Below are 23209 nucleotides of genomic sequence, written 5' to 3'. Positions count from 1 at the left end.
TGGGGCTTCAAGCCCACAACATCTAGGAGGGATCATATTGGCAACACAATGGCTAACAAGATGCCCCATTGGGAAGCCCATGAGCAAGACTTGAGTATTGTCGGGCAGTGAGAGGCAGCACAGCTGGGCCAGGTCAGCGAGGGGCCCTTGTGAGAGACTGGGGCCCTTGGCCAGAGCCTAACCTGGTCAGCTGCTGGTGGCAAGCCCATATGAATGTTGGTTGTAATGAAATAGCATTTATGAGTCACCTAAATTACAAGTCACCAGTGTGGTGTAGTGGTTAGAGTGTGGGGCTAAGACCTGGGAGAGAGCTAGTTTCAAATCCCCACTTGGTTAGGCAGCTCACTGGGTGACCCTAGGACAGTCGCTACCTCTAAGGGCAACTGCTGTTGGGATTAAATGAGGAGGGGGAGAAGAATGTAGGCCACCTTGAGCTCCTTGAAGAAAAAAGGTGGGTCATGCTCTCTCTCTCTCTCTCTCTCTCTCACACACACACACACACAGAGAGAGAGAGAGAGAGAGAGAGAGAGTATATTTATTATTAGAAGACAAAACAGTCCCTACCCGCAGGCTCTCGATTATGTTACAAAAGGAAAAGGGACCGCGGAGGGAAGAGGAAAGCAAACATCAGAGCAGCAGCTCCTTCCCTGGTCCATAGTTAGGGCAACTGTTGCCAGTCCTTCCCTATGAGGCAGGGATGCAGTTTCCCAGGTGGGTGACGACGCCCTGAGGCGAGTCTGCTTGGGTTCCGGTCCTAAAGCTACGCATTCTAATCCAGATTTACGTGAAGCGCTGCAAACGTCAAGCGGCTCTGTTGCGCTACAGAAGGCACGCGGTGGGCGTGGTCTCGCTGGGGGGCGAGTCTCCTTTGACCAATAAGGAAGCTGCCCGGTGGGCAACCAGAAGCGAGTGGGCGCGGCACCAGAGGGCGGTGTCCCCCCCCAGCGTGCGCTCCAGCCAATGGAAGGGCGCGCTGGGCGTGGCCAGAGGACAATGTAGCCTATTTAAACTCGCCGGGGCGCCCGCTCCTTCTTTTACAACAGCCATGGCCGGGAGTTGCCGCAGCTCCAAAGGCGCGTTGTTGGCGCTGCGCGCAGCCCAATCCTTCGCCTTACGGAGCTGTCCGCGTTCTGCCACGGCCGCTGCTACGGCGCCGGCACCTCCGGAGCAGCCTTTGCCTGACCCTGCCCAGCCTCCCCCAGCCTTATCCGCCGGTGCGCGCCTCCAGCAGCCGCCGAGCACGCTGCCTCCGCCCCCCGCGGTGGACTTCGCGGACGCGCAAGAGGCTTTCCGGAGCAAGAGCAGCGGCGAGCTGGCCCGGGGGCTCCTGGTGCTCGGCCTCTGCTCGTTCCAGCCGCTGGTGGAGCACGGCGACAAGGTGAGGGGGCGCCGCGCAGGATATGCGCTCCGTTGCTTTCGCTTTCTCTTACCAATTCCATTCATCTCTATATTATTCATTCCTTTCTCCGCACTCTTTTCGTCAATTTCTTTCTTTTCCTCTCTTTCTTTCACCCTTTCCTTCCATTTCTGTTTCTCCTTTGTTTTCTTTCCTTCCTTCCTTCTTTCCTTTCATAGGGCCCCCCCATTAAAAATCTGAAGGCCTGGGCAACCCCAAAGTTGGTGGGCATTGGCATTTAGCTAGTGTGCATGTGCCGCATCTTGTAATCGATTATATGGGGCGGGCCTTACCCCCCCCCCCAATATTTTATTCGTCACCTCAGCTTCCTTCTGTGTCCTTCCTTCCCTTTCCCTCCCATTGCCGGCCCCTCTCCTAAGGGCAAATCTGGTGCTTCTCACACAAAGGCTGTTGCCATGAGAACCAGCTTGCCCTTTGATGCTCCATCAGGAATGGTAGGGAGACCGACAGTAGGTGACGCCAGAGCCAATGGCAGGTAGAGCCCCCCTCGGGCTCCTTGTAAGTCAAAAGGAAGGTGGGGTGGTGGCAGCTGAGATTGGTGGGACAGCACCCCCATTTGCCCTACCAGAGCAGCCTCCAGTGGCAAGAGTGTGGTATAGTGGGAGACCAGGGTTCAAATCCCCACTTGGCCATGAAGCTTACGGTACCAACCTGCCTCACAGGGTTGTTGTGAGGATAAAATGAGGCGGGGGAGAACCATCTTTGCCACCTTGAGCTCCTTGGAGGAAAAGGTGGGCTACAAATGCAATGAATAAGAGATATCCCAAGCTGCCTTGTTAGAAGTGGGTAATGGGGAACAATAAAAATCCTGAATGTTGTAGGTTTATATTAAAATACTGTACATATGTTTGTTCAAAGCATTTGCACCCTGCCTTTCAGTCACTGCCCCCACCCAGCCCCATTGAGTGGCTTACAAATGCATAAAAGCTGTGCGGCCCCTGTCCCTTGGGTTTACGATCTAAAAAGACATGACACAAAAGGAAAAGTGGATGAGGAGGACAGAGGAGCGCATGCAGACAGGGGCAGCAAATTACTTGATTTCGCAAAGTTATTTAAAATAAAATAAAAGTCCTGAAAATGTTTTTTTTTTTTTTCTTCCTGAGCAATTGTGAAGTAATGCTATCTGCTCTTCCCCTGACCTACGGGCAAGTGAAAAAGCTACGTAGATGGCTTGCGTGTCTGTTTTCGTGAGAGTAAATGCTTTTGGAAGAAGCCAGCCCTGCTGTGGCTGCAGCCCCAATGAGTCCTAGTACGCCTTCAGAAGCTTAGCAGGGCCTTTTTGGAGCAAAGTTGCCTTTGTACTTCCGCCTTCATTTTAACCCCCTGACTTTGCTTCCTACAGCTGATGTGCTTCAGCCGGAAGCTGTTGGGCCAGTGGCTCTTTGAGAAGCTGATGAAACTGACCTTCTACGGGCAGTTTGTGGCTGGCGAGGACCAAGAGGCCATCAAGCCCCTCATCCGGCGCTACAGCGCCTGCGGCGTGGGTTCCGTCCTGGACTACAGCGTGGAAGAGGACCTGACCCACGAGGAGGCTGAGAAGAAGGAACTGGAGTGAGTGAGAGAGGCTGCTTTGTGGCGGCTCAGCTGGAGGGGTGTTTGTGTGTGGCTGGGCTCAAGCCACTTACTGTGTTGCAAGGGGAGCTTCCTGCTTGGGCGTGTTGCATTGCATGAGAAGGAAGTGTGAGAGGAAGGAGGCAGAGGGCAGGAAAGCGGAGAGGTCTTGGCTTTGCATGAGAGAGATGTGTGTCCCCTTGGTGGGGGTGGGGAGGAGGATGTGGCTTATGTAATTTCCAAGTGTTGACTTGCTTGCAAGGGATAGGTCAGCTGCTTTGTTCTGTCACCTTTGCTGAAAGATAGGAGTAGTTTTGGCGGGTGGTTTCCCCGACTGGAGGCAGCTGCAACGGGTTGAAACTGCCCCACGGCAAGGAGGAGGACCGGTTTGGGGGGATGTTTAGCCAAAGACAGGCTGAGTGATGAAGGAATCCAGGTGGTATGCATGTTTGGGGCTGCCCAGGGAACAGTGCAGGAAGAGAGATCCAACCATTCAACTATTTCAGCAATTTGCAACGGCCAAGTTCATGCCTACCCCCTTTTTTTCCTGCTCCTTTTCCTGTGCGCTGTCTCTCTCGGCAAACTTATCTTCCTTGCAAGCGTATCTCTAGGCTTCAGGCAGGGTGGAGAAGGAAACGAATACGCTTTGCGTGGATTGTTTTTGGAAACACAAGCCGTGCCAAAGAGATGATTGACAGGAGAGCTTAAAACAGGGGTGTGCTGTAGGACGTCTGCTCTGCGCATAGAAAGTCTCCGGTTCAGTCCCCAGCATCTCCAGGTTTACAAGGCTAGAAATGTCTCCTGCCTGAAACCTTGAGAGAGGGCTGCCGGTCAGTGTAAGCAGTGCTGAGCTCAATGGATGAATAGTCTGTACAGTGGTACCTTGGTTCTCAAACTTAATCCGTTCCGGGAGTCGGTTCGACTCCTGAAACCATTCAAAAACCAAGGCGCGGCTTCCAAAAAACATTTGCAAACCAGAACACTTCTGGGTTTGCGGCCTTCGGGACCCGGTTTGTTCGACAAGTAAGCCGATGCACAGTTTGGAAAGCTGTGGGCTGTCACACAGAAGATGGAGTAACGCCTGTTTTCTGATGCTTCCAGAGGGGAGGACATAAACCAGTAGATTCTAATGGCAAAATAGGAGAACTATCATTTGGAATAACTTTCTGGCACTTAGAGCTGTGTGACAGTGGAAAGGACTACCTCGGACTCTCCTATAAACAGAGAGGTCAGGTGGCCACCTGTCAGGGATTCTTTAGCTGTGGTTTCTGCTTTGCAGGGTGTTTGGCTGGGGGACTCTTGGGGTTCCTACCAGCTGTATGAGGCTACGAACCCAGTGCCCATAGCTGTTTGGCAAGAGGCCATGGTGAAACCGAAGCTGCCTTTGCGTCACAAGGTGGATTGTTCTCTCTCTCTGCTTGGTACGCAATGTGCAACTTGGGGCTTGCCAAAGGAGGGGAGGGAATCCAAACACCCCGGCAGCGTGATTGGATGGGGCAAGCCTCCCCTTTCATTTGGTCCGCTGATGGGAAGGCAGGTCCCTTATGCAAACAGAGCAGCTGCCTGTAACATGTGCAGAGGCTGTGTGAGAGCCCCCGCTGGGGAGCCTGTGGGGAGGGGAAAGGGGGCAGCTTTTGGGACATTTTGTTTTCTAGGAAAGGCAAGTAAGAGGCAACAGGAGAGGAGTTTATAAAATCATGCATGCCGTGGAGGAAGTGGATAGACAAAAGCTCTTTCTCCCTCTCTAGAAACTGGAGGCACATAATGAAGATGAATCCTGGAATCATAGAATTGTAGAGTTGGAAGGGACCCTGTGGGTCATCTAGTCCAACCCCCTGCAGTGCAGGAATCTTTCACCCAGTGTGGGCCTTGAACCCACGACCCTAAGATTAAGAGTGTCATGCTCGACCAGCTGAGCTATCCCAGATTCAGGACAAATAAAAGTACGGACTTCTTAATGCGCTGCATAGTTGAACTGTTGGAACTCTCTGCCACAGGAGGCAGTGACAGCCACCAGCTTGGTGGCTTTAAGAGGATTGGACAAATTTAGGGAGGCTGAGGCAATTGATGGCTACTGTGTGCACAGTTTTTAAAATGGGGCGTGGCATGGAGAGCACATTGGGGTAAGTTTTTCTCCCTCTGTCGTTCCCGCTCATCTCCACCTAAAATCCTTCCTGCTGGTCGGTATAGACCAGTGTTCCCCAAACTTTGAGCTCCAGTTGTTTTTGGACTACAACTCCCATCATCCCTAGCTAGCAGGACCAGTGGTCAGGGATGATGGGAATTTTAGTCCAAAACCAGCTGCGGGCCCAAGTTAGGGAAACACTGGTATAGGCAATACTAAGATGGGCCAGTGATTTGTCACAGACTCGCAGTGTAAGGCTGCTTAGTGTCAGCTGAACTGCTGCATGTTGCCTTACTAAAGTTTGTTCTCAAATCTGCCTCCCTTCCTCTTCTCCCACCCTCTAAAATTCCCTCCTTCTTAGTTACAAGCTTATGAGCTCAGCCAGCCTCGCTAATCCTTGTCACAGGGGCAGCCTTACAATAACGGAACAGGTCAGGTTTCTGCCGAGTGCTTGGGTTGCGAGCTCCCTGTAAGGCGGGCTCCCATCCAGTGAACTTGAGTTAGGCCTGTCTGCATGGTTCCTTTTAACCCTTTCCTGCTGTTTCATAACTGCAGCCCCCCTCCCACACTTCCTGCCGTTCTGGAATTCATTATGCGGAGCGGAAAAGCTGTCTGCGAGCGCATAGAATCCCTGCCGCTTGGGAACCTTTGTGCTTGAGCAAGCAGGAGAAAAGTTAAATGGGGATGGGGATGAGTTGTCATTCTGTTTGCAAAGCCTAGATGAGTGCATTCCTGGCCATCCTTGATTTTAGTGGGCTGTATCCAGCATTCTCTGTCCAAAAATTGCACTATGGAGCAGCAGAGTTTGGAAAGTGCACAGCAGAGGAGTTCAGTGCACAAAACTGTGCAACAGCTGATTATTATTGTGCAATCCTATAGCCTGGGCTCTGCGATCGCAAGTCAAACGTAGCAGCTCAGAACATGCTGGATTTGCATGTTGCCGAAGACCTCGGTCAGGCACTTGTGGCTTCATCACTGACAGCAGCATGCTGGCTGCTCCCACACCAAGCCTGGAGTGTGTAAAGCCTGCCTGCACCGTCCCATATGCGGCTTGGCTGGACTTGCTAGTTGCAGTGACTCATCAGTCGCCTGGGGCGAGTCTGCAAAGAACAGGGGCGAGCACACTTCAGGCTTGCAGGATTTATTGTGTTGTTTCATTAGAACCACAAGGTCCTCCAAGCACAAGTGGATGAGAAGTGTTCCACACCAGAGCTGTGCACTCAGTCCCATTGTGCAAAAATCCACTCCTGGATTTCCCACCAAGCTTTACCAATCTCAGCAGACGAACTTAGAAAGGGGTGAAGGAAGCCATCTTCTTGCTAATGGTCAATAGGCTTTCGCCAGCCTAGCAACCTCTGGATGTTGTCAGACTACAGTTCCCATCATCCCTGACCATCAGCCGTGCTGGCTGGGGCTGATGGGAACTGGAGTCCAACATCTGGAAGAGGCAGCAGATTAGCTGGGGGAAGGGAGGCTGTGTTTAAACAACCGGGTGTCAGAAATCTGCTGTCAGACCTACCATTTTGCCTGCCTCTGGTTGCTGAAATACAGCTTGTGTTCATATTTTCGTTTCAGCTCCTGTACTTCTGCATTTGAGAAGGAGACTGGCAGTAAGTAAAGAAGCTTTCATGTTTCTAGTCCTTAGTGTTTGCCTTCTCTTCCTCCCCCTGCCAAGAGTCTTGATTATCCAGATCGCTCCCCACTCCACCCCCCGCCCCCCCCGGGTTCTTCATTAATGTGAAATTTTCCCAGGGCAGAAAAATGGAGCAACCTCGTTTTTGTATTTCCTTTGGGGTAGAGCAGGCGTAGGCAAACTCGGCCCTCCAGATGTTTTGGGACTACAACTCCCATCATCCCTAGCTAACATGACCAGTGGTCAGGCATGATGGGAGTTGTAGTCTCAAAACATCCGGAGAGCCAAGTTTGCCTATACCTGGGGTAGAGGAATCTCCTTTTAATTGGGCGACCTGAAGGCCACCAAACGAAGGCCTTTCACTACACTGAGTTGCACCACTGGTCTCTCGAGCTCTGCAACGTCTCCTCTGACTGGTAGCATCTGTCCAGGGTTCAAGCGGGGAGTTTCTTCCCAGGCCTCCTTGCAGAGGTCGTGGATTGAACCTGGGAACATTATACGTCCTAAATAAATGTCCTACCACTGAGTCACAGCCCCATCTCCTGTCCTAGGAGGCTGCCTGATAGTAACATGAGGACTAGAATCTTGGGGAAGGGCCACAGGTGGACCAGTGGCTTGACTGAGTCTAGTGAAAGGCCGTGGTTCAGCGGCAGAGCAACTGCTTTGCGTGCGGAAAGTCCCAGGTTCAATTTCCCCTTCTCCAAGTAGGGCTAGGAATGTCCCCTCCCTGAAACACAGGAGAGCTGCTGTCAGTCTATTACAATGCATAAGTGCACCCCCCCCCTACAAGCTCTCAGCTGATTTATTTCCCCTTGTACAGCAAAGTTCAATCTATGGCAGTAGCCAGTGTGGCGCCTTTCAGACCTTTTGGACTACAACTCCCAGCCACTGGCAATGCTGGCTGGGGCTGGAGAGAGCTGTAGTCCAAAAGAGCTGGAGGGCTGCATGCCGGGTGCCCCTAGGATAAGCAGAGCAAGCCCTGGTCTGAGGACCTTGACCAGTGCTGAGTCTCTTACACCCTTGTTCATTGATCCAACACGAGCTGCTGGGATTATCAGTGATTTCTTCCCCCCCCCCCCTTTTTTTGAAATAGTTTTTATTTTATTTTACAAATATAAAATTATAGCAATACCACCATAAAGGTAAAGGGACCCCTGACCATCAGGTCCATTTGTGTCCGACTCTGGGGTTGCATGCTCATCTCGCTTTACTAGCCGAGGGAGCCGGCATACAGCTTCCGGGTCATGTGGCCAGCATGACTAAGCCGCTTCTGGCGAACCAGAGCAGCGCACGGAAACGCCGTTTACCTTCCCGCCGGAGCGGCACCTATTTATCTACTCACACTTTTGATGAGCTTTCGAACTGCTAGGTGGGCAGGAGCTGGGACCGAGCAACGGGAGCTCACCCCATCACGGGGATTCAAACCGCTGACCTTCTGATCAGCAAGCCCTAGGCTCTGTGGTTTAACCCACAGTGCCACTCGCGCTGTGTACCACCATACACATCAACAGTTAAAAAATTCCTCTGAATCTTTGGACTTCCCACCTTCCCCTCCATTGGTCCTGTTAGTAAAAAAAAAAATTCAGCCAGCTGGGTGGGGTATAAATAATAAAATTATTATTATTATTTATTATATTCTGCTGCATCTTTTTCAGTAGTCCATGTTTTGTATAACTCTATTAGCTCCATAGTGCCTGCTACGTTACAAGTGTTATTGCAATCCTGCTAATGTTTTCATCTGCTTACAGTGGTCTCTGAGATAAATTTAAAATTTTCCCCATTCTTTGTTAAAGTTTTGGTCTTCTCGGTTCCTGAGCCTTTCTGGTCAGTTTTGCCATTTCAGCAGAGTCCAACAGTATCAAAGTGGTTTATTGGCAGCTGCTTCATTCCAGAATTCACCCAAAGTCCCATTGTAGGTTGCAGTAGAAAACACAGCATTAAATTCATTTGAAACAACTTACAACCCCAAGACTAAGGGGTGTGTGTGTGTGCTAGGAACGTACACTTCAAGTGTCAAAGAGAACTGGTGCAGCTGTTTTCAAACAGTTATATGAGATCCAAATAGAACCCCAGCCTATAATCCAGCTGCTGCATTTTGGACCAGTTGAAGTTTCCAAGTTGTCTTCAAGGGCAGCCCCACGTAGAGCGCATTGCAGTAGTCCACTTGCTCTCACTTCCTGTCCTGTCTCTCTCTGTCTCTTCCCCCTGCCCCAGAGCAAAGAGAGAAGCGCTACAGCGTGCACCGCAAGTTTGGCGACCGGCGGGACGGGGTCATCAGCGCCCGCACGTACTTCTACGCGGATGAATCCAAATGCGACCGGCACATGGACACCTTCCTGCGATGCATCGAGGCCTCTGGTAGGCATGATAAGCCCCTCTGGGAAACAATAACATAATAAATCCTGCACCAACTCTTGCAGCAGCCTAATTGGACAGCCAATGGGTTGCTTGGGGAGATGAGCCAGAAATCCAACTTGCTATATTGTGGTGTCAACTCCACTTCATATCAGCCATGTCTGGGTACCCATATGAAAGCCAGGGGGTTGATTTTTTTCACGTCACAGTAAACCGTGGTTTGCTCTTCCCAGTGAACGAGCAGTGTGTAAGCACACATAGCTGAATCGCACCTACCTTGCGCCAGGAGCACCAAACAAGCCCTGGTTTGGGAGGCGTGCAAAAACCCAGCAGCTGATCCGCACAGATCAGCTGAGAGGGGGTGCCTGTGGTTTCTCCAGCTGCTGCTGCCTTGGAGCCCCCAGAGGGCTGGCTAACGTTGAATGTGGTTCGCTGTCCACTACTTCATAATTGTGTCTTCATAATTATGATATACAAAGCAGCCCAATGTGATGTCATGGCTAAAAGCAGTTGATATGCACTACAGGACTCTGGATTTTAATCTCGGCCTGACCTGGCCTACCTCTTAGGGTTGTTGTGAGTACGAAATGCAGGCCACCCCCTGTGGGGTGCTGCTCGTGTCTCCATGGAGGAAGGAGCAGAGAGGGTGAACATGCTTTGCCTTTCTTTGGCAGGTGGCAGTTCAGAAGACGGCTTTTCTGCCATTAAGTTGACAGCACTGGGGAGGCCTCAGTTCCTGGTAAGTAGAACCGACAAAATGTGCTTGTGAAATTTTGCAGTTCCGATTTCTTTCCTGGAAAGGCCACGTTGCTGATGCCTGCACATAATTGACATGCTCCTCTCTCCCCCTCCCTCTTCTGCTCCTTTTCTCAGCTGCAGTTCTCAGAGGTGCTAGTGAAATGGAGGCGATTTTTCCACCAGCTGGCCGCCGAGCAGGGCAAGGTGGGTCTGGCTGCCCTGGAGACCAAGCTGGAGGTGGAGAAGCTGCAGGTGAGTCTTGGTGCTCTGGTCCCTGGTGGGATGGTTGTGGGCGGCAGCTGATGGAGTTTCTCCCAGAGGGCCCTGCCTCATTTCTCTGCGGTTAAAAAGGGGCTGAGATCAGGGGCAGCATTTGGGCTCCAAAATCCAGCCTTCACTGCCCCTCCGGAAAGGTGCTAGGTCAGGCTTCCCCCAGCCCTGGTACCCTGCAAATGTTGGACTACAACTCCTATCAGCCCCCAGGCAGCACAGCCGTTTTGGACTACAGCTCCCATCAGCCCCCGGGCGGTACTGTGCTGCTTCCATCAGCCCTGGCATCATGCAGCCATGTGGAGCTGGGGCTGGTGGGAGTTGTACTCCAAGACATCCAGAGGGCCTCAGGTTGCAGAAAAAGGCATGTTCACTCTTGAACCTCTGATTCGTTCATTTATTAGCTCAGTTGGTTAGAGTGTGGTGCTGATAATGCCAAGGTTTCAGGTTCGATCCCCGTATGGGACGGCCACATATTCCCACATTGCAGGGGGTTGGACTAGATGATCCTCAGGGTCCCCTCCATCTCTACGATTCTGTGATTCTATTGGCTGGGTTCATCAGGCAGCCCGTCACTGGAAGATCCCAGGGCAGAGCGTGCAAGTGCCACATGGCAAATAACTGGGCACCAAGCAAGATACAATAAACATTCATTTTTTAAAAAGCCAAAGTATTAAAACCAAAACATTAAAAACACTAAGAAAAAATCATGTTTGTACATTTCACTGATTTTACAGTCAATTTGACATTTCAAAACTTGACTTCCTCCCCCCCCCCTTTCTGCGGCTCCTTAAATTTATTTTTAATATCTTCTGCATATCCAGATTAACCTAATTTGCTCATTTATTCATCTTTAAATATATACTCTTACAAAACTGAAGGTTATTACAATAATCCTGCCAATGTTCTTATCTGTTCACAATTTATCCGTAAATATTCAATAAACCATTTCCACTCTTTTATAAAAAGTTTGATACCTTGATTTCTTATTCTTCTGGTAAGCTTCAACATTTCTGCATATTCCATAATTTTTTGTATCCATTCTTCCTTTGCTGGGATAAAAAAGCATGCTCTCTTTGGCTTCAGACAAAGAGCAAATTTGAACCTGAAACAAGCTGAGTCCCCTTACCTAGAGTAGATTGATTATATTGATGCCTTATTAGTTCCTGTAGCAAAACCATACATCCACGTGTAGAGGCAGCATATCTCAGAAAACTTGATTATGGGAGGGTGTGAAGAGTTTTCTGCCGTCATGCGCCATCTGTAGTATTTTCCTGGAGGCGCCTGTTAGATAGAAACAAGAGCCTGAACTATAGTAAACCTCTGGGTGTAATTTGGCAGGGGGTTCATTCCTACGCTGTAAAAGGAGCGGAGGGGGGAGGCAGGAGAGACTATTTCTGGAATTCACATTCCTGTCTTGGCGCGCAGAGCTGTGGTGGGTCTCCGATGAAAGAGGCAGCCAGAGGGAGCTCCTCTGGGGGTCAGGAGACCTGCAGCAAGACCCTTCCGGCTCTTTTCTTTATTGGTTGGAGAAGCTGTGTCTGTTCCCTGCTCGAAAGTCCACACCTACAAACCCGCTGTTAGCACCATGTGCAAGGGAGGAGGTTTGAGGGAAGATAAATTCATGACACAGGGCTTGGGAGATGCTTGAATTATTTCCACCCCAGCTGGATGCTCAGTCAACCCATTGAAATTACTTCCAGTGGGTATCCCCTGAGTAGGGCTGACATCAGATAGAAGTGGTGCCTGGTTTTCGTTTTTCCTCCTCCCTCCTCAATCCTTTTTTCTTTTGTGTTGTGTCTTTCCTTTTTCATGTTCCTCTTTTTTTAAACGATTGCAAGCCTTGGGTCTTGTCAAGCTATTCTGGAATCCCTTTGGGGGAGCGATAAACAGCGTAGCAATGTCTTAAATACTCATATTTGACCATTAAAATGGGCTCGTTTTTGGTTTCTTGGCAGGAGGCACTGGCCAAGCTGGGGGTTGCCACTAAGGCAGAGAGTCAGAACTGGTTCACAGGCGAGAAGCTGGGCGTGTCAGGGTAAGCCCCCTCGCTTCTGCGTCCAAGGAACAATAATGTGGGGAGTGGCTTTGTAGAGCAGTAGGGAGGGTGATACACATGTTGGGGAATCTGCCGGGCTGTTTCTGGGGCAGTGGGGAGTGACTGGCACTTTAACACAAAGGGGTTAGAGCGAATCTTGAAAATGTCAGCTCAAGGATAGGGAACTAATGTAGAACATACAGAGTTTCTTTCCATCATGTGATCCATCCAGCTCAATACTGTCAACACTGATGGGCAGCAGCTCTCCAGGGTTTCAGGCAGGGAGTCTCGCAAAGCCCTGCCGGAAGATTCCAGCAATTGAACCTGGGAGCTTCTGCATGCACAGCTCTGCCACTGAGCCATGGTCCCCACGTGGACTTCCAGATGCTATCGGACACCAGCTCCCATCTTCCCTGACTGTGTGCTATCAGTGCTGATATGAGCTGAGGTCCATCAACATGTCAAGGTCCCTATAAATCCCTACCCTTGAATTTTAGGTGTTGCTTTTCTAACGAAATAAAAGCCGTGTCACGTATGATGAATCCCAGCTGCAAAAATCCAGAGCCCTCTTTCCTTGATAATAAATAATAATAATATTTATTATTTGTACCCTGCCCATCTGGCCGGATTTCCCCAGCCACTCTGGGCGGCTTCCAACAAAAATCAGATACAAAAATATCACACATTAAAAACTTCCCTGCAAAGGGCTGCCTTCAGGTATTTTCTGAATGTCAGGTAGTTGTTTATCTCCTTGACCTGTGATGGGAGGGCGTTCCACAGGGCGGGCGCCACTACCAAGAAGGCCCTCTGCCTGGTTCCCTCTAGCTTTGCTTCTCGCAGTGAGGGAACCGCCAGAAGGCCCTCGGCACTGGATCTCAGTGTCCGGGCTGAATGATGGGGGTGGAGACGCTCCTTCAGGTATACAGGACCGAGGCCGTTTAGGGCTTTAAAGGTCAGCACCAACACTTTGAATTGTGCTCGGAAACGTACTGGGAGCCAATGTAGATCTCTCAGGACCAGTGTTATGTGGTCCCGGCGGCCACTCCCAGTCACTAGTCTAGCTGCCGCATTCTGGATTAATTGCAGTTTCCGGGTCACCTTCAAAGGTAGCCCCACATAGAGCGCATTGCATTGAGGGTGGATTTAGGCATCTTGGTGTCCTGGAAGGGCACATCCCTGCATGAACTTCTGAGGTTGGGTGAGGCTCCTGTTCCCCATTCTGGCCGGGGTGGGCTGTAGCTCGGGAGCAGAGCCGCCACCTTGCATGCAGAAGGACCCAGGTTCTATCCCCAGGTAGGGCTGGAAGAGGCTCCCACCTCAAAATCTCTCTGCACAGCCCCTGCTGCCTGTCAGAGTGGACAGCATTGAACTAGGTGGCCCCAATGGTCTGACACTTAAGGTCCAGCTTCCTATGTCTTCAGAGAAGGACCATAACTTGGAGGCAGAACAATGGTTTTGTGTGCAGAAGGTCTAACCAAAGACTTCCCTGTGTGAAAATCTGGAGAGCTGCTGCCAGTCAATGCGGGTGACACTGAGCTAGATGGACCAATAGTCTGACATTGAGGTCCAGCTCCGAGGGCCTTCTGGTGGCTCCCTCACTGCAAAAAAGCGAAGTTACGGGGAACTAGACAGAGGGCCTTCTCGGTAGTGGTGCCCTCCCTGTGGAACGCCCTCCCATCAAATGTCAAGGAAATAAACAACTATCTGACATTCGGAAGACATCTGAAGGCAGCCCTGTCTCGGGAAGTTGTAACGTTTGGTGTCTTACTGTGTTTTCATTCGTTGGAAGCCTTCCAGAGTGGCTGGGGCTACCCAGTCAGATGGAATACATGTAAATAATAAAATTATTGTTGTTAATTAAGTTACTTGCCTGCCAAAGCCTGGTCCTGCAACAGTTCCCTTCTCTTTCTTCCCTTCACCCCCAGAACAGTGGACTTGCTTGACTGGAACAGCCTGATTGATTCCCGGACGGAGATCTCCAAACTCTTGCTTACTCCAAACATTAAGGTAAATGGCTTGCTAGGAGGGGCCGGGGGACAGACGGACGGACACATACATAGGTCCCTTAGGGCAGTGTTTTTCAACCACTGTTCCGTGGCACACTAGTGTGCCGTGAGATGTTGCCTGGTGTTCCGTGGGAAAAATTGAAACATTTGAAAGATTTAAAAAAAATATCAGCTTTGTGTTCAGCCCAACAGACCCAGGTTGCGCACTGAATAAAGTATTTTATAATTTTTCATATTTCTGTTTACTTACTATTTCATAATAAAGTAATTATAAAATACTTTCTTTGTGTTTATTTGATTCCTATTCAAGAGAATTACTTTATATATAGTCAATATAGGCACAGAGTTAAATTTTTTAACATTTTCTAATGGTGGTGTGCCTCGTGATTTTTTTCATGAAACAAGTGTGCCTTTGCCCAAAAAAGGTTGAAAAACACTGCCTTAGGGTGCTGGCAAAAGTAACCCTTCCTGTCATATTCCCCACTATCAAAAATGAAGCAGCGAGATCCTCAGGGCACCTGAAATGATTGACAGAGTTGGAGCGTCTCCCGCTCTGAGGGAAGTTTGCAGTGTCTGGGAATTTTCCCAAACTTGGGTCTCCAGCTGTTTTTGGACCACAGTTCCCATCATCCCTGACAGCTGGTCCTGCTAGCTAGGAATGATGGGAGTTGTAGTCCAAAAACAGCTGGAGACCCAAGTTTGGGAACAGCTGGTTTAGAGAAAAGGTAAGGAAGAGGCAACATGATAAGAGGCAAATATAATGATTGCTTGGCACGGAGGAAGTGGATAGAGAAAAGGTTTTTCTCTGTGTTTCAATTTGTTGGAAGCTGCCCAGAGTGGACTCCGGCTTCCGTCAGTCCTCATCATATGGCCATAAGTGGCTGAGGCTTAATCCAAAGCAGCTGAGGACCAGTTGGTTGGCCAAGGCTGCACTAGATCTGCCTGTGCATGTTAACAGTCATCCAGTTTCTATATCACCAGCTGTGCCTTAATCTCTCCTCTCCAGCCCAGTGAGAAACCAGGTTGGGTAGCAGCTATCGGCAGCAGGGCTGATCCCAGGGCTGGTGCCTGGGTGGCACCCTCTCTTGGCTGCAAAGCAAACGCACGCTAATCAGTTCTTTAGTTTCTCTTTATTATTGCTATCGTCCTTGAAGTATTAATCGCCTTCTGAACCACCGTCTCAAAGCGATCTACACATAAGATAATTTTTTAAAAGACAAAAACGGCAAATAGTTTTTAAAGCCAGACAAAAACCCCCCAAGAAGTTGAACGCTTGTAGACCCATTTATTCAGCTGGGAAATCCTGTTGGATCAAGTCTTCAGTTGCTTCCGGAAAGTGCAGCTAGCTATGCAATTATCTATGGGATGTTAATAGGTATTAATAGGTATTAATTATTATTATTATTAATATTAATAATAATAATAAGTAATAATAATTAATGTGTTTTTATGTCACCCATCTGACTGGGTTGCCCCAGCCACTCTGGCTTCCAGCAAATTATAAAAGCACTTTCCTCTTTTATTTAGTATTACTACTTAATATTTTATTTTGTTGTTGTTGTTGTTGTTGTATTATTATTATTATTATTATTATTATTTATTAATGCATACATACTGCCGTCTCACAATGCATCAGGGTGGTGTACAGTTTCATAAAGACATTGAAGAGCAATGCAAAGCAGTCCCAAAATGAAATTGGCTACTCAAGGGAGGTTTTAGACAACTGTATTGAAAAAATATTCAAGAGATGCAAACAAGGAGGGTGCCTCTGCTGTGCCTCCGCTAAGAGTGTTCCACAGCACAGGACTGGCAAAACTAGATACCCAACTTGTGGCCGAGGCCAGCCAGGCCTCTGTAACACAGGGAGCAAGGAGCTGTGTCACTCCTGATCATCTCCGTGATCAAGCTGGGATATACAGGTGAAACTCGAAAAATTAGAATATCGTGGAAAAGCCCATTTATGTAAGCCATTGTTTTCATTAGCTACTGGATATATGAGATAGACTCATGACATGCAAAGCGAGATATGTCAAGCCTTTGCTTGTTATAATTGTGATGATTATGGCGCACAGCTGATGAAAACCCCAAAGTTGAAATTGTTAATTTGGAGTTCTCATCAGCTGTACGCCATAATCATCACAATTATAACAAATAAAGGCTTGACATATCTCGCTTTGCATGCCATGAGTCTATCTCATACATTAGTTTCACCTTTTAAGTTGAATTACTGAAAGGAATGAACCTTTCCACGATATTCTAATTTTCCGAGTATCACCTGTACAGTGCTTTTTTTTCTTTAAAAATGTTTAGGGGTACTCTCATTTTGACTCAATAAAATCACCATTTTATAGTTCAAATCGGGAAAAATAAATACAGTAAATGGTCAAAAGTACAAAGATTCGAAAAATGGTTAGGGGTATTTGTAACCCTGTGTCCCCCCAGAAAAAAGCACTGGGGGTATACAAGGGTTCCGTAAGGTACCCTGGGTCCAAAAAATTGGATCTAGCACTCATTTAACCTGCGCAATTCCAGCCTTGCACGGTTGAAATTGCGCAGATTAATCGCACACAAGGGGGAGTGCTTGAGTGCACATGGCAGGCGCGTTTGCAACCCACAGTGCCCGAGTCTGCGCACGCACGGGTTGCGATTCGCCACTTCTGCGCATGCGCGAAGCACGATTTAGCAGTTCTGCGCATGCGCGAAGCACGATTTAGCAGTTCTGCGCATGCGCGAGCACTGAAACCAGGAAGTAACCCGTTCCGGTAATTCCGGGTTCGGCGCATTCATATCCTGCAGCGAATGCAACCTGCAGCGAGCGCAACACGAGGTATGGCTGTACGTGTTTCCCTTCCAGCGCTACAGTTCTATGAATCCTGATACCTTTTTTAAAAAAAATCCCTTTATTCTGAATCTTGAGGATCTTAACTCAGTGGCAGAGCGGTTTGCTTTGCGCATAGACGCTGCCATGCTCAATCCCCTGCCCTCCACCACCACCACCACCACCCCAAAATCTGCCCCCCATCCTCAGTGTCTCCCTTTCTTTTTTTCCTTTTTTACAGAGAATTTATTAAATTTTAACCATAAAACACACACAAAATACAAATTTAAAAAAAACTACAAAAAATACAAAAATCTTAACAAACATACAAACACTTATTTACCCGGTAACTATCCTTATCTTATTCCTAACATTATTTGGGGACCTCCTCACATCCTCCCTTCTGCGTTCATTTCTAATCTTCTTTAGTAACTTTATAACATTGTAAAATCTTTCTTTCTCATCAAATCTTAATCTTAATCAACAATAATAATCATTTACCTTTAATCTTAATCCTAATAAAAACAAACATATCATATTTCCAACTACTTCTTATATCCTATCTTAATCTAACTTCTGACCTTACTGTAGCCTTATATATCCACGGATTTCAATTCAAATGTCTTATCTTTTCACATCGTCTCAAATAGTCTTTAAATTTCTTCCAATCCTCCTGCACCGTTTCTTCCCTCTGGTCTCAGTGTCTCCCTTTCATCCAGACAGGGCAACTGGAGCCACTTCTCTCTCGCTTCACTGAGGAAGAAGAGCGCCAGATGAAGCGAATGCTGCAGAGGATGGACGTTCTCGCCAAGGTAAGGGGGGTCTTTTTCTTCTTCCTGGGTCTGCCCTTGAGAGAGAGAAAGGTGGGCTGTTTGGGTGAGGTGGAGAAGCAGCCGGCCATTAAAAATAGCATGCGGCCCACAAAAATGGAAAGATGAAGAAGTTCCCGCCAAAGAAGAATGGATAGGTAAAGGACTACGCTGAAATCAGCTACGTTAACAGCTTAAAATAATTTCATTGTACACAGGTTGTACAATGACAATAAAGGTGGTATTATTATTATTATTAGAACTTAACGGCAATTGCTTTACAGAAGAATGGAAGCCTTTTTCGGACTGTTTAAGTATTACAGGATGATGAATTCACGAGCAGGATTTGAACTCGGACCGACAGAAGGAATGAGAAATTATTGTGTTATTGTTATGATACAAAAGGGGAAAGATAGGGTGCAGTAAGCAGGAGGAATATAAAAAAAATCATGGAAAATGGGTTGGGAAGCTGACGAAAGAAAAGAAAAAATTATCATGTATTGGAACGCCTATGTGAATTTTTTGGAAATTTAAATATACATACGTACACACACATATCTTTCAATCTATTTATCTAATAGCATGTGGGCCCCAGAAGTTCGCTCAGAAGGGGAATGCGGCCCTGGGCTAGAAAGGGTCCACCATCTTTGCTCTTGACCTCTGGCGATGTCCTCTGTGCTGCTGTGACTCACTCCACCGCCTTGTTTGCTTCCAGAAAGCCGTAGAGACGGGCGTGAGGCTGATGGTGGATGCCGAGCAGACCTACTTCCAGCCAGCCATCAGCCGCCTCACCCTGGAGATGCAGCGGAAGTTCAACCGGGAGAGAGCCGCCGTCTTCAACACCTACCAGTGCTACTTGAAGGTGAGGTGCCTTGAAGTGGGTTTGAGAGGGCTTGCTCTTGCACATAACGTGGCGGGGGGTGGGGGTGGGCATCCTCAGGATCCGTGCGAGGTTGCTGCTGATGCAGGAGATTCTGTGCGGCAGACCCTGAAACTCTGGAGAGCCGCTGCCAGTCTGTGTAGGCGACACTAGTGTAGAGGGACCCAATGGCCTGATTCAGTTTAAAGGAGCTTTGGTCTTTGATTGGGAACCATGAGGACCAGAATCTTAGCTCAGCGGTTGAGCACCTGCTTTGCATGCAGATGGTCCCGGGTTCAATCCCCAGCCTGAAACCTTGGGAGAGCTGCTGCCAGTCAGTGTGGGCAATACTGAGTGTACTGATTGTAGGCAAAGTGGTTGGTCTGACTCAACGCCAGGCATCTTCTCTGTGTTGCCTCCCTGTGAGCAGGATGCTTACGACACGGTGACGGTGGACGTGGAGCTCTCACGCCGGGAAGCCTGGCACTTTGGTGCCAAGCTGGTGAGAGGCGCCTACATGGAGCAAGAGCGCAGCCGGGCGGCCGAAGTGGGCTACGAGGATCCCATCAACCTGACTTACCAAGCGACCAGCGAGATGTACCACAGGTGGGCCTGTTGCTCAGTGGCAGGGGATTTGCTGTTCCAACGCTCGCTTTCCTCTTCCCTCCACATTCCTTTTTCCTTTTATGCTTTGCTTATTATTTCCAGGTTCGTTCCCCAATGGCATCTGCAGCTGAAGCTGGGCATATCATCTGCCTGAAACTGCTGCCAGTCAGTGTAGACAGTACGGGGCTAGATACATCTGAGTCAGTATAAGGCAGTTTCCTATTTGATTCAGCTCTTTTTTGAAGCATATGAACTAGAATCTTATTTTTAGGGAGAGGGCTGAGGCTCAGTGGTAGAGCACCAACTTTGCATGCAGGCAGCCCTAGGTTCAGTCTCAAATGGCACCTCCAGGTCGGGCTGGGAATGTCTCCTCCCTGTAGCTCTGGAGAGCCACTGCCAGTCAGTGCAGGCAGTATTGAACTAGATGTACCCCAATGGTCTGAATCAGTGGAAATGCAGCTTCTAATGTTCCTGTGACGTGCATCTTAAGATTTTTGAGAGCCACAGGAGGGAAAAGGCATGATTACCCATCCCCTCTTGCAGGGGGGTTGGACTAGATGACCCTTGGGGTTCCCTTCCAACTCCACAATACTGTGATTCCCCGCAGATGCCTGGATTACATCCTCGAGGAGATCCGGCACAGCCGTAAGGCCAACGTGATGGTGGCTTCCCACAACAAAGACACAGTCAAGTTCACACTTCGCAGGTACTGGGGATTGGGGTGGGGTGGGGGACACACACACATTGTAGCCCCTGTGCCTCTTGGCAACTGGGAGCCCCCCAGGCCAGCGAAGCATTTTGGAGAGGGGAAATGCAAAGGTTGTTGCATAGATTTTAATTGCCCTTCTTCCCTTCCCATATGCAGGATGGCAGATCTCGGCATCCACCCTTCAGAGAACAAGATCTACTTTGGCCAGCTCCTGGGCATGTGTGACCAAATCACCTTCCCTCTTGGTAAGTGAGCGTGTGTGTATTCACGGACCCCCCCCCCCTCACCCCCAAGTTAGAGAACTGTCGCTGTGAACCAAGGGTTCCCCTAAACCAGAGCTTTATTTCAGCCAGAACTTGCCGGAACTCAGGTGGGTGCCGCTGCCATTATTTCTACATTACAGTCGTACCACGGAAGTCGAACAGAATCCGTTCCAGAAGTCTGTTCGACATCCAAGATGTTCGAAAACCAAAGCGCGGCTTCTGATTGGCTGCAGAACGCTCCTGCAGCCAATCAGAAGCCACGGAAGCCCTGTCAGACGTTCGGCTTCCAAAAGAACGTTCGAAAACCGGAACACTCACTTCCTGGTTTCAATAGTTCAGGAACCGGAACATTTGACTCCCAAGGCGTTCGGGAGCTGAGGTACGGCTGTATTTCTTGTAGATCATTATTTCTGGTAGATCAGCTGCTGCTTTTGAATTTTACTGTGGAAAACTTCAATATTTTTTTCTCTCCAAGAAATGGAGGGAAAGAGCAAAATACCAACTAAAAAAATAAATAAAGGGTTTACATAGCTACACACATAACTTTGCAAACCCCTGACACCCAGCTTGTGGGGCAAAAGTCTGGCAGGCCTGATGAGGCTCGCTGAACGCCAGTTCCACACCCCTGCCTTAAGCATCGAATGCAGTGTTCCTGAAGCTCTTTTTGCCCTCGAATCTGTTCATCCGGCACTGCAGATGGGTCTGTATGGAGGACTGCCTGCCTGCACCAACTCTATTGGAGAGCCAGTGTGGTGTAGTGGTTAAGAGCGGTAGACTCGTAATCTGGGGAACCGCGTTCGTGTCTCCGCTCCTCCACATGCAGCTGCTGGGTGACCTTGGGCTAGTCACACTTCTCTGAAGTCTCTCAGCCCCACTCACCTCACAGAGTGTTTGTTGTGGGGGAGGAAGGGAAAGGAGAATGTTAGCCGCTTTGAGACTCCTTCGGGTAAGTGATAAAGCGGGATATCAAATCCAAACTCTTCTTCTTCTTCTATTCTTTTGTTCTCCAGGTCAGGCAGGGTACCCTGTGTACAAGTACGTTCCTTACGGGCCCGTCAACGAAGTCCTCCCTTACCTTTCCCGGAGAGCCCAGGAGAATCAAGGCTTCATGGCAAGAGCTAAGGAGGAGCAGGACCTGCTCTGGATGGAGCTGAAGAGGCGGTTGTTTGCGGGAACCCTTCTCTCCGCCCCAGCTTTGCCGTAGACTAGCCTTCCGGGCCCCACTTCCTCGGGGAGGTGGATTAGGGTAGAACCGTTGGAGCAAAGAAGGCTTGAGAGCATCCAATGCCATTTTGCCGTTCTTTAAAAAAACAAAAAAACAAAGTGACTGTGCTGTCCCAGTTGGCAATGGACATTACAGCAGTCCTGGTGCGCTGCATGCTGGGATTGTACATAAGAGAGGAGCGGGTGAACTTTGTAGAGTGGGAAGGGGACACACACACCCTTGCCATGCAGGAATTGGGAGTTTCTGTTCCAGCACCAAGCCTTTTGCCATTTGATGGTAGGAAGGATCACCTCTGAGCCCCACTTGCCACTTCTGGGTTAACCGTAGGCTCCGTAGCGCCTAAGATGGAGATGGCTGGCGCTCGATAAAATAAAACTCGACTAAAGTTTCTTCTGTCTGTTGCAATGTTAACATTATGGGCGTTGGTGGGGAAAGGACTCCCAGTCCTCCTGAATGTGGGCCCAGGCTTTGACAGGGCTGGTGTGCAAATCCAGTCTCTCACACACACCCCGTCTCCATGCCTCTGTACAGCAGTTCCAGAGCATGGGCAGAAAGCAGCCGAATAGCTGGATGCGTGGACTGCAGTTCCCGTGCTGAGTTCAAAGAGACACACATGGAGGCAGCAGAATTCATCAGTAATAGTTTAGGTAAAAGGTAAAAGACCCCTGGATGGTTAAGTCCAGTGAAAAGCGACTATAGGGTTGCAGCGCTCATCTTGCTTTCAGACTGAGGGAGCCGGCGTTTGTCCACAGACAGCTTTCTGGGTCATGTGGCCAGCATGACTAAACCGCTTCTGGCACAACGGAACACCGTGACGGAAACCAGGGTGCACGGAAACCAGGGTGCACGGAAACTAACGCAGTGGTACCTATTTATCTACTTGCACTGGTGTGCTTTCAAACTGCAGGAGCTGGGACAGAGCAACGGGAGCTCACCCCGTCACAGGGATTCAAACCACCAACCTTCTGATCGGCAAGCCCAAGATGCTCAGTGGTTTAGCCACAGCGTCATCCACATCCCTATAGTAATAGTTTACTGAGGTTTGAAAGCTTACTGGATCTCCCCAGATAAGGTACAAAACCTCAGCTCAAAAGAGTGCATCCTTTACAAAAGTAAAACACATGATAGTCATAGAAAACAATACATAACTGCTCAGCGGTAGATTGATTAGGTACCTTGCCTCTGAGCATTGACCTTGAATCTCACAGACTAAGCAGATAATAGCGGCAAGCATTTTTTTGAGAAAGTTTTGCATCCACAAAACTCACAAAGCTCGACAAGTTTATCCCAGGAGGACTACGGCGATCGGTGGCTACTAGTCAAAGTGACTATATTCTGCCTGCACTGTCGGGGGCAGTAAAGGCTGCCTGGGAATCTCAAGTGAAGAAAGCACTCTTGTACTTATGGACATAAGAAGAGACTGCTGGATTAGGCCAATGGCTCATCTAGTCCAGCATCCTGTTCTCACGGTGGCCAAGCAGATCCCTGTGGGAAACCCACAAGCAAGGCTTGAGCACAACTGCGTCTCTTCCCCCCCCCCCCCGCAGTTTCCAGCAACTGGTATGCAGCAGCATTGCTGCCTCGCAGCTCTTTTGCTTGCGGGAGTTCAATAATAATAATAATAATAAATTTTTATTTATACCCCGCCCTTCCCAGCCAAAAACCGGGCTCAGGGCGGCTAACACTAATTAAAATCACAGCAAAAACATAAACATAATCAATTTAAAATAACAGATTAAAATACAAATTTAAAAATTCAATATTAAAACTGCAGTCTCATTTTCAAA

At 48.9% G+C, this 23209-nt stretch overlaps 1 protein-coding gene across 1 annotated transcript; it reads left to right on the top strand.

The window, feature by feature from the left end:
• Positions 1 to 1043: 1043 nt before the first annotated feature.
• On the top strand, positions 1044 to 21774 carry LOC117061695 (proline dehydrogenase 1, mitochondrial-like). The gene is made up of 14 exons (XM_033174633.1): positions 1044 to 1378; positions 2760 to 2968; positions 6669 to 6703; positions 8941 to 9084; positions 9756 to 9820; positions 9955 to 10071; positions 12048 to 12127; positions 14053 to 14134; positions 17671 to 17763; positions 18476 to 18622; positions 19050 to 19225; positions 19833 to 19931; positions 20091 to 20179; positions 21208 to 21774. Exons 1-14 carry the CDS (start codon positions 1046 to 1048, stop codon positions 21399 to 21401), a joined length of 1863 nt encoding a protein of 620 aa, XP_033030524.1. The 5' UTR covers positions 1044 to 1045; the 3' UTR covers positions 21402 to 21774.
• Positions 21775 to 23209: the final 1435 nt, after the last annotated feature.

Source organism: Lacerta agilis, chromosome 17 (assembly GCF_009819535.1).
Source record: "Lacerta agilis isolate rLacAgi1 chromosome 17, rLacAgi1.pri, whole genome shotgun sequence".
NCBI classification, from domain to species: Eukaryota; Metazoa; Chordata; class Lepidosauria; order Squamata; family Lacertidae; genus Lacerta; species Lacerta agilis.
Note: the sequence above shows the minus strand (reverse complement) of the source record. Positions and strands in the feature narration are given on the sequence as shown.

Coding starts and splice junctions, on each gene's coding strand:
- LOC117061695 (XM_033174633.1), top strand. CDS start 1,046: ATGGCCGGGAGTTGCCGCAGCTCCAAAGGCGCGTTGTTGGCGCTGCGC. Junction 1,379..2,759: donor TGGTGGAGCACGGCGACAAG/GTGAGGGGGCGC, acceptor TGCTTCCTACAG/CTGATGTGCTTCAGCCGGAA. Junction 19,226..19,832: donor ACCAGCGAGATGTACCACAG/GTGGGCCTGTTG, acceptor GATTCCCCGCAG/ATGCCTGGATTACATCCTCG.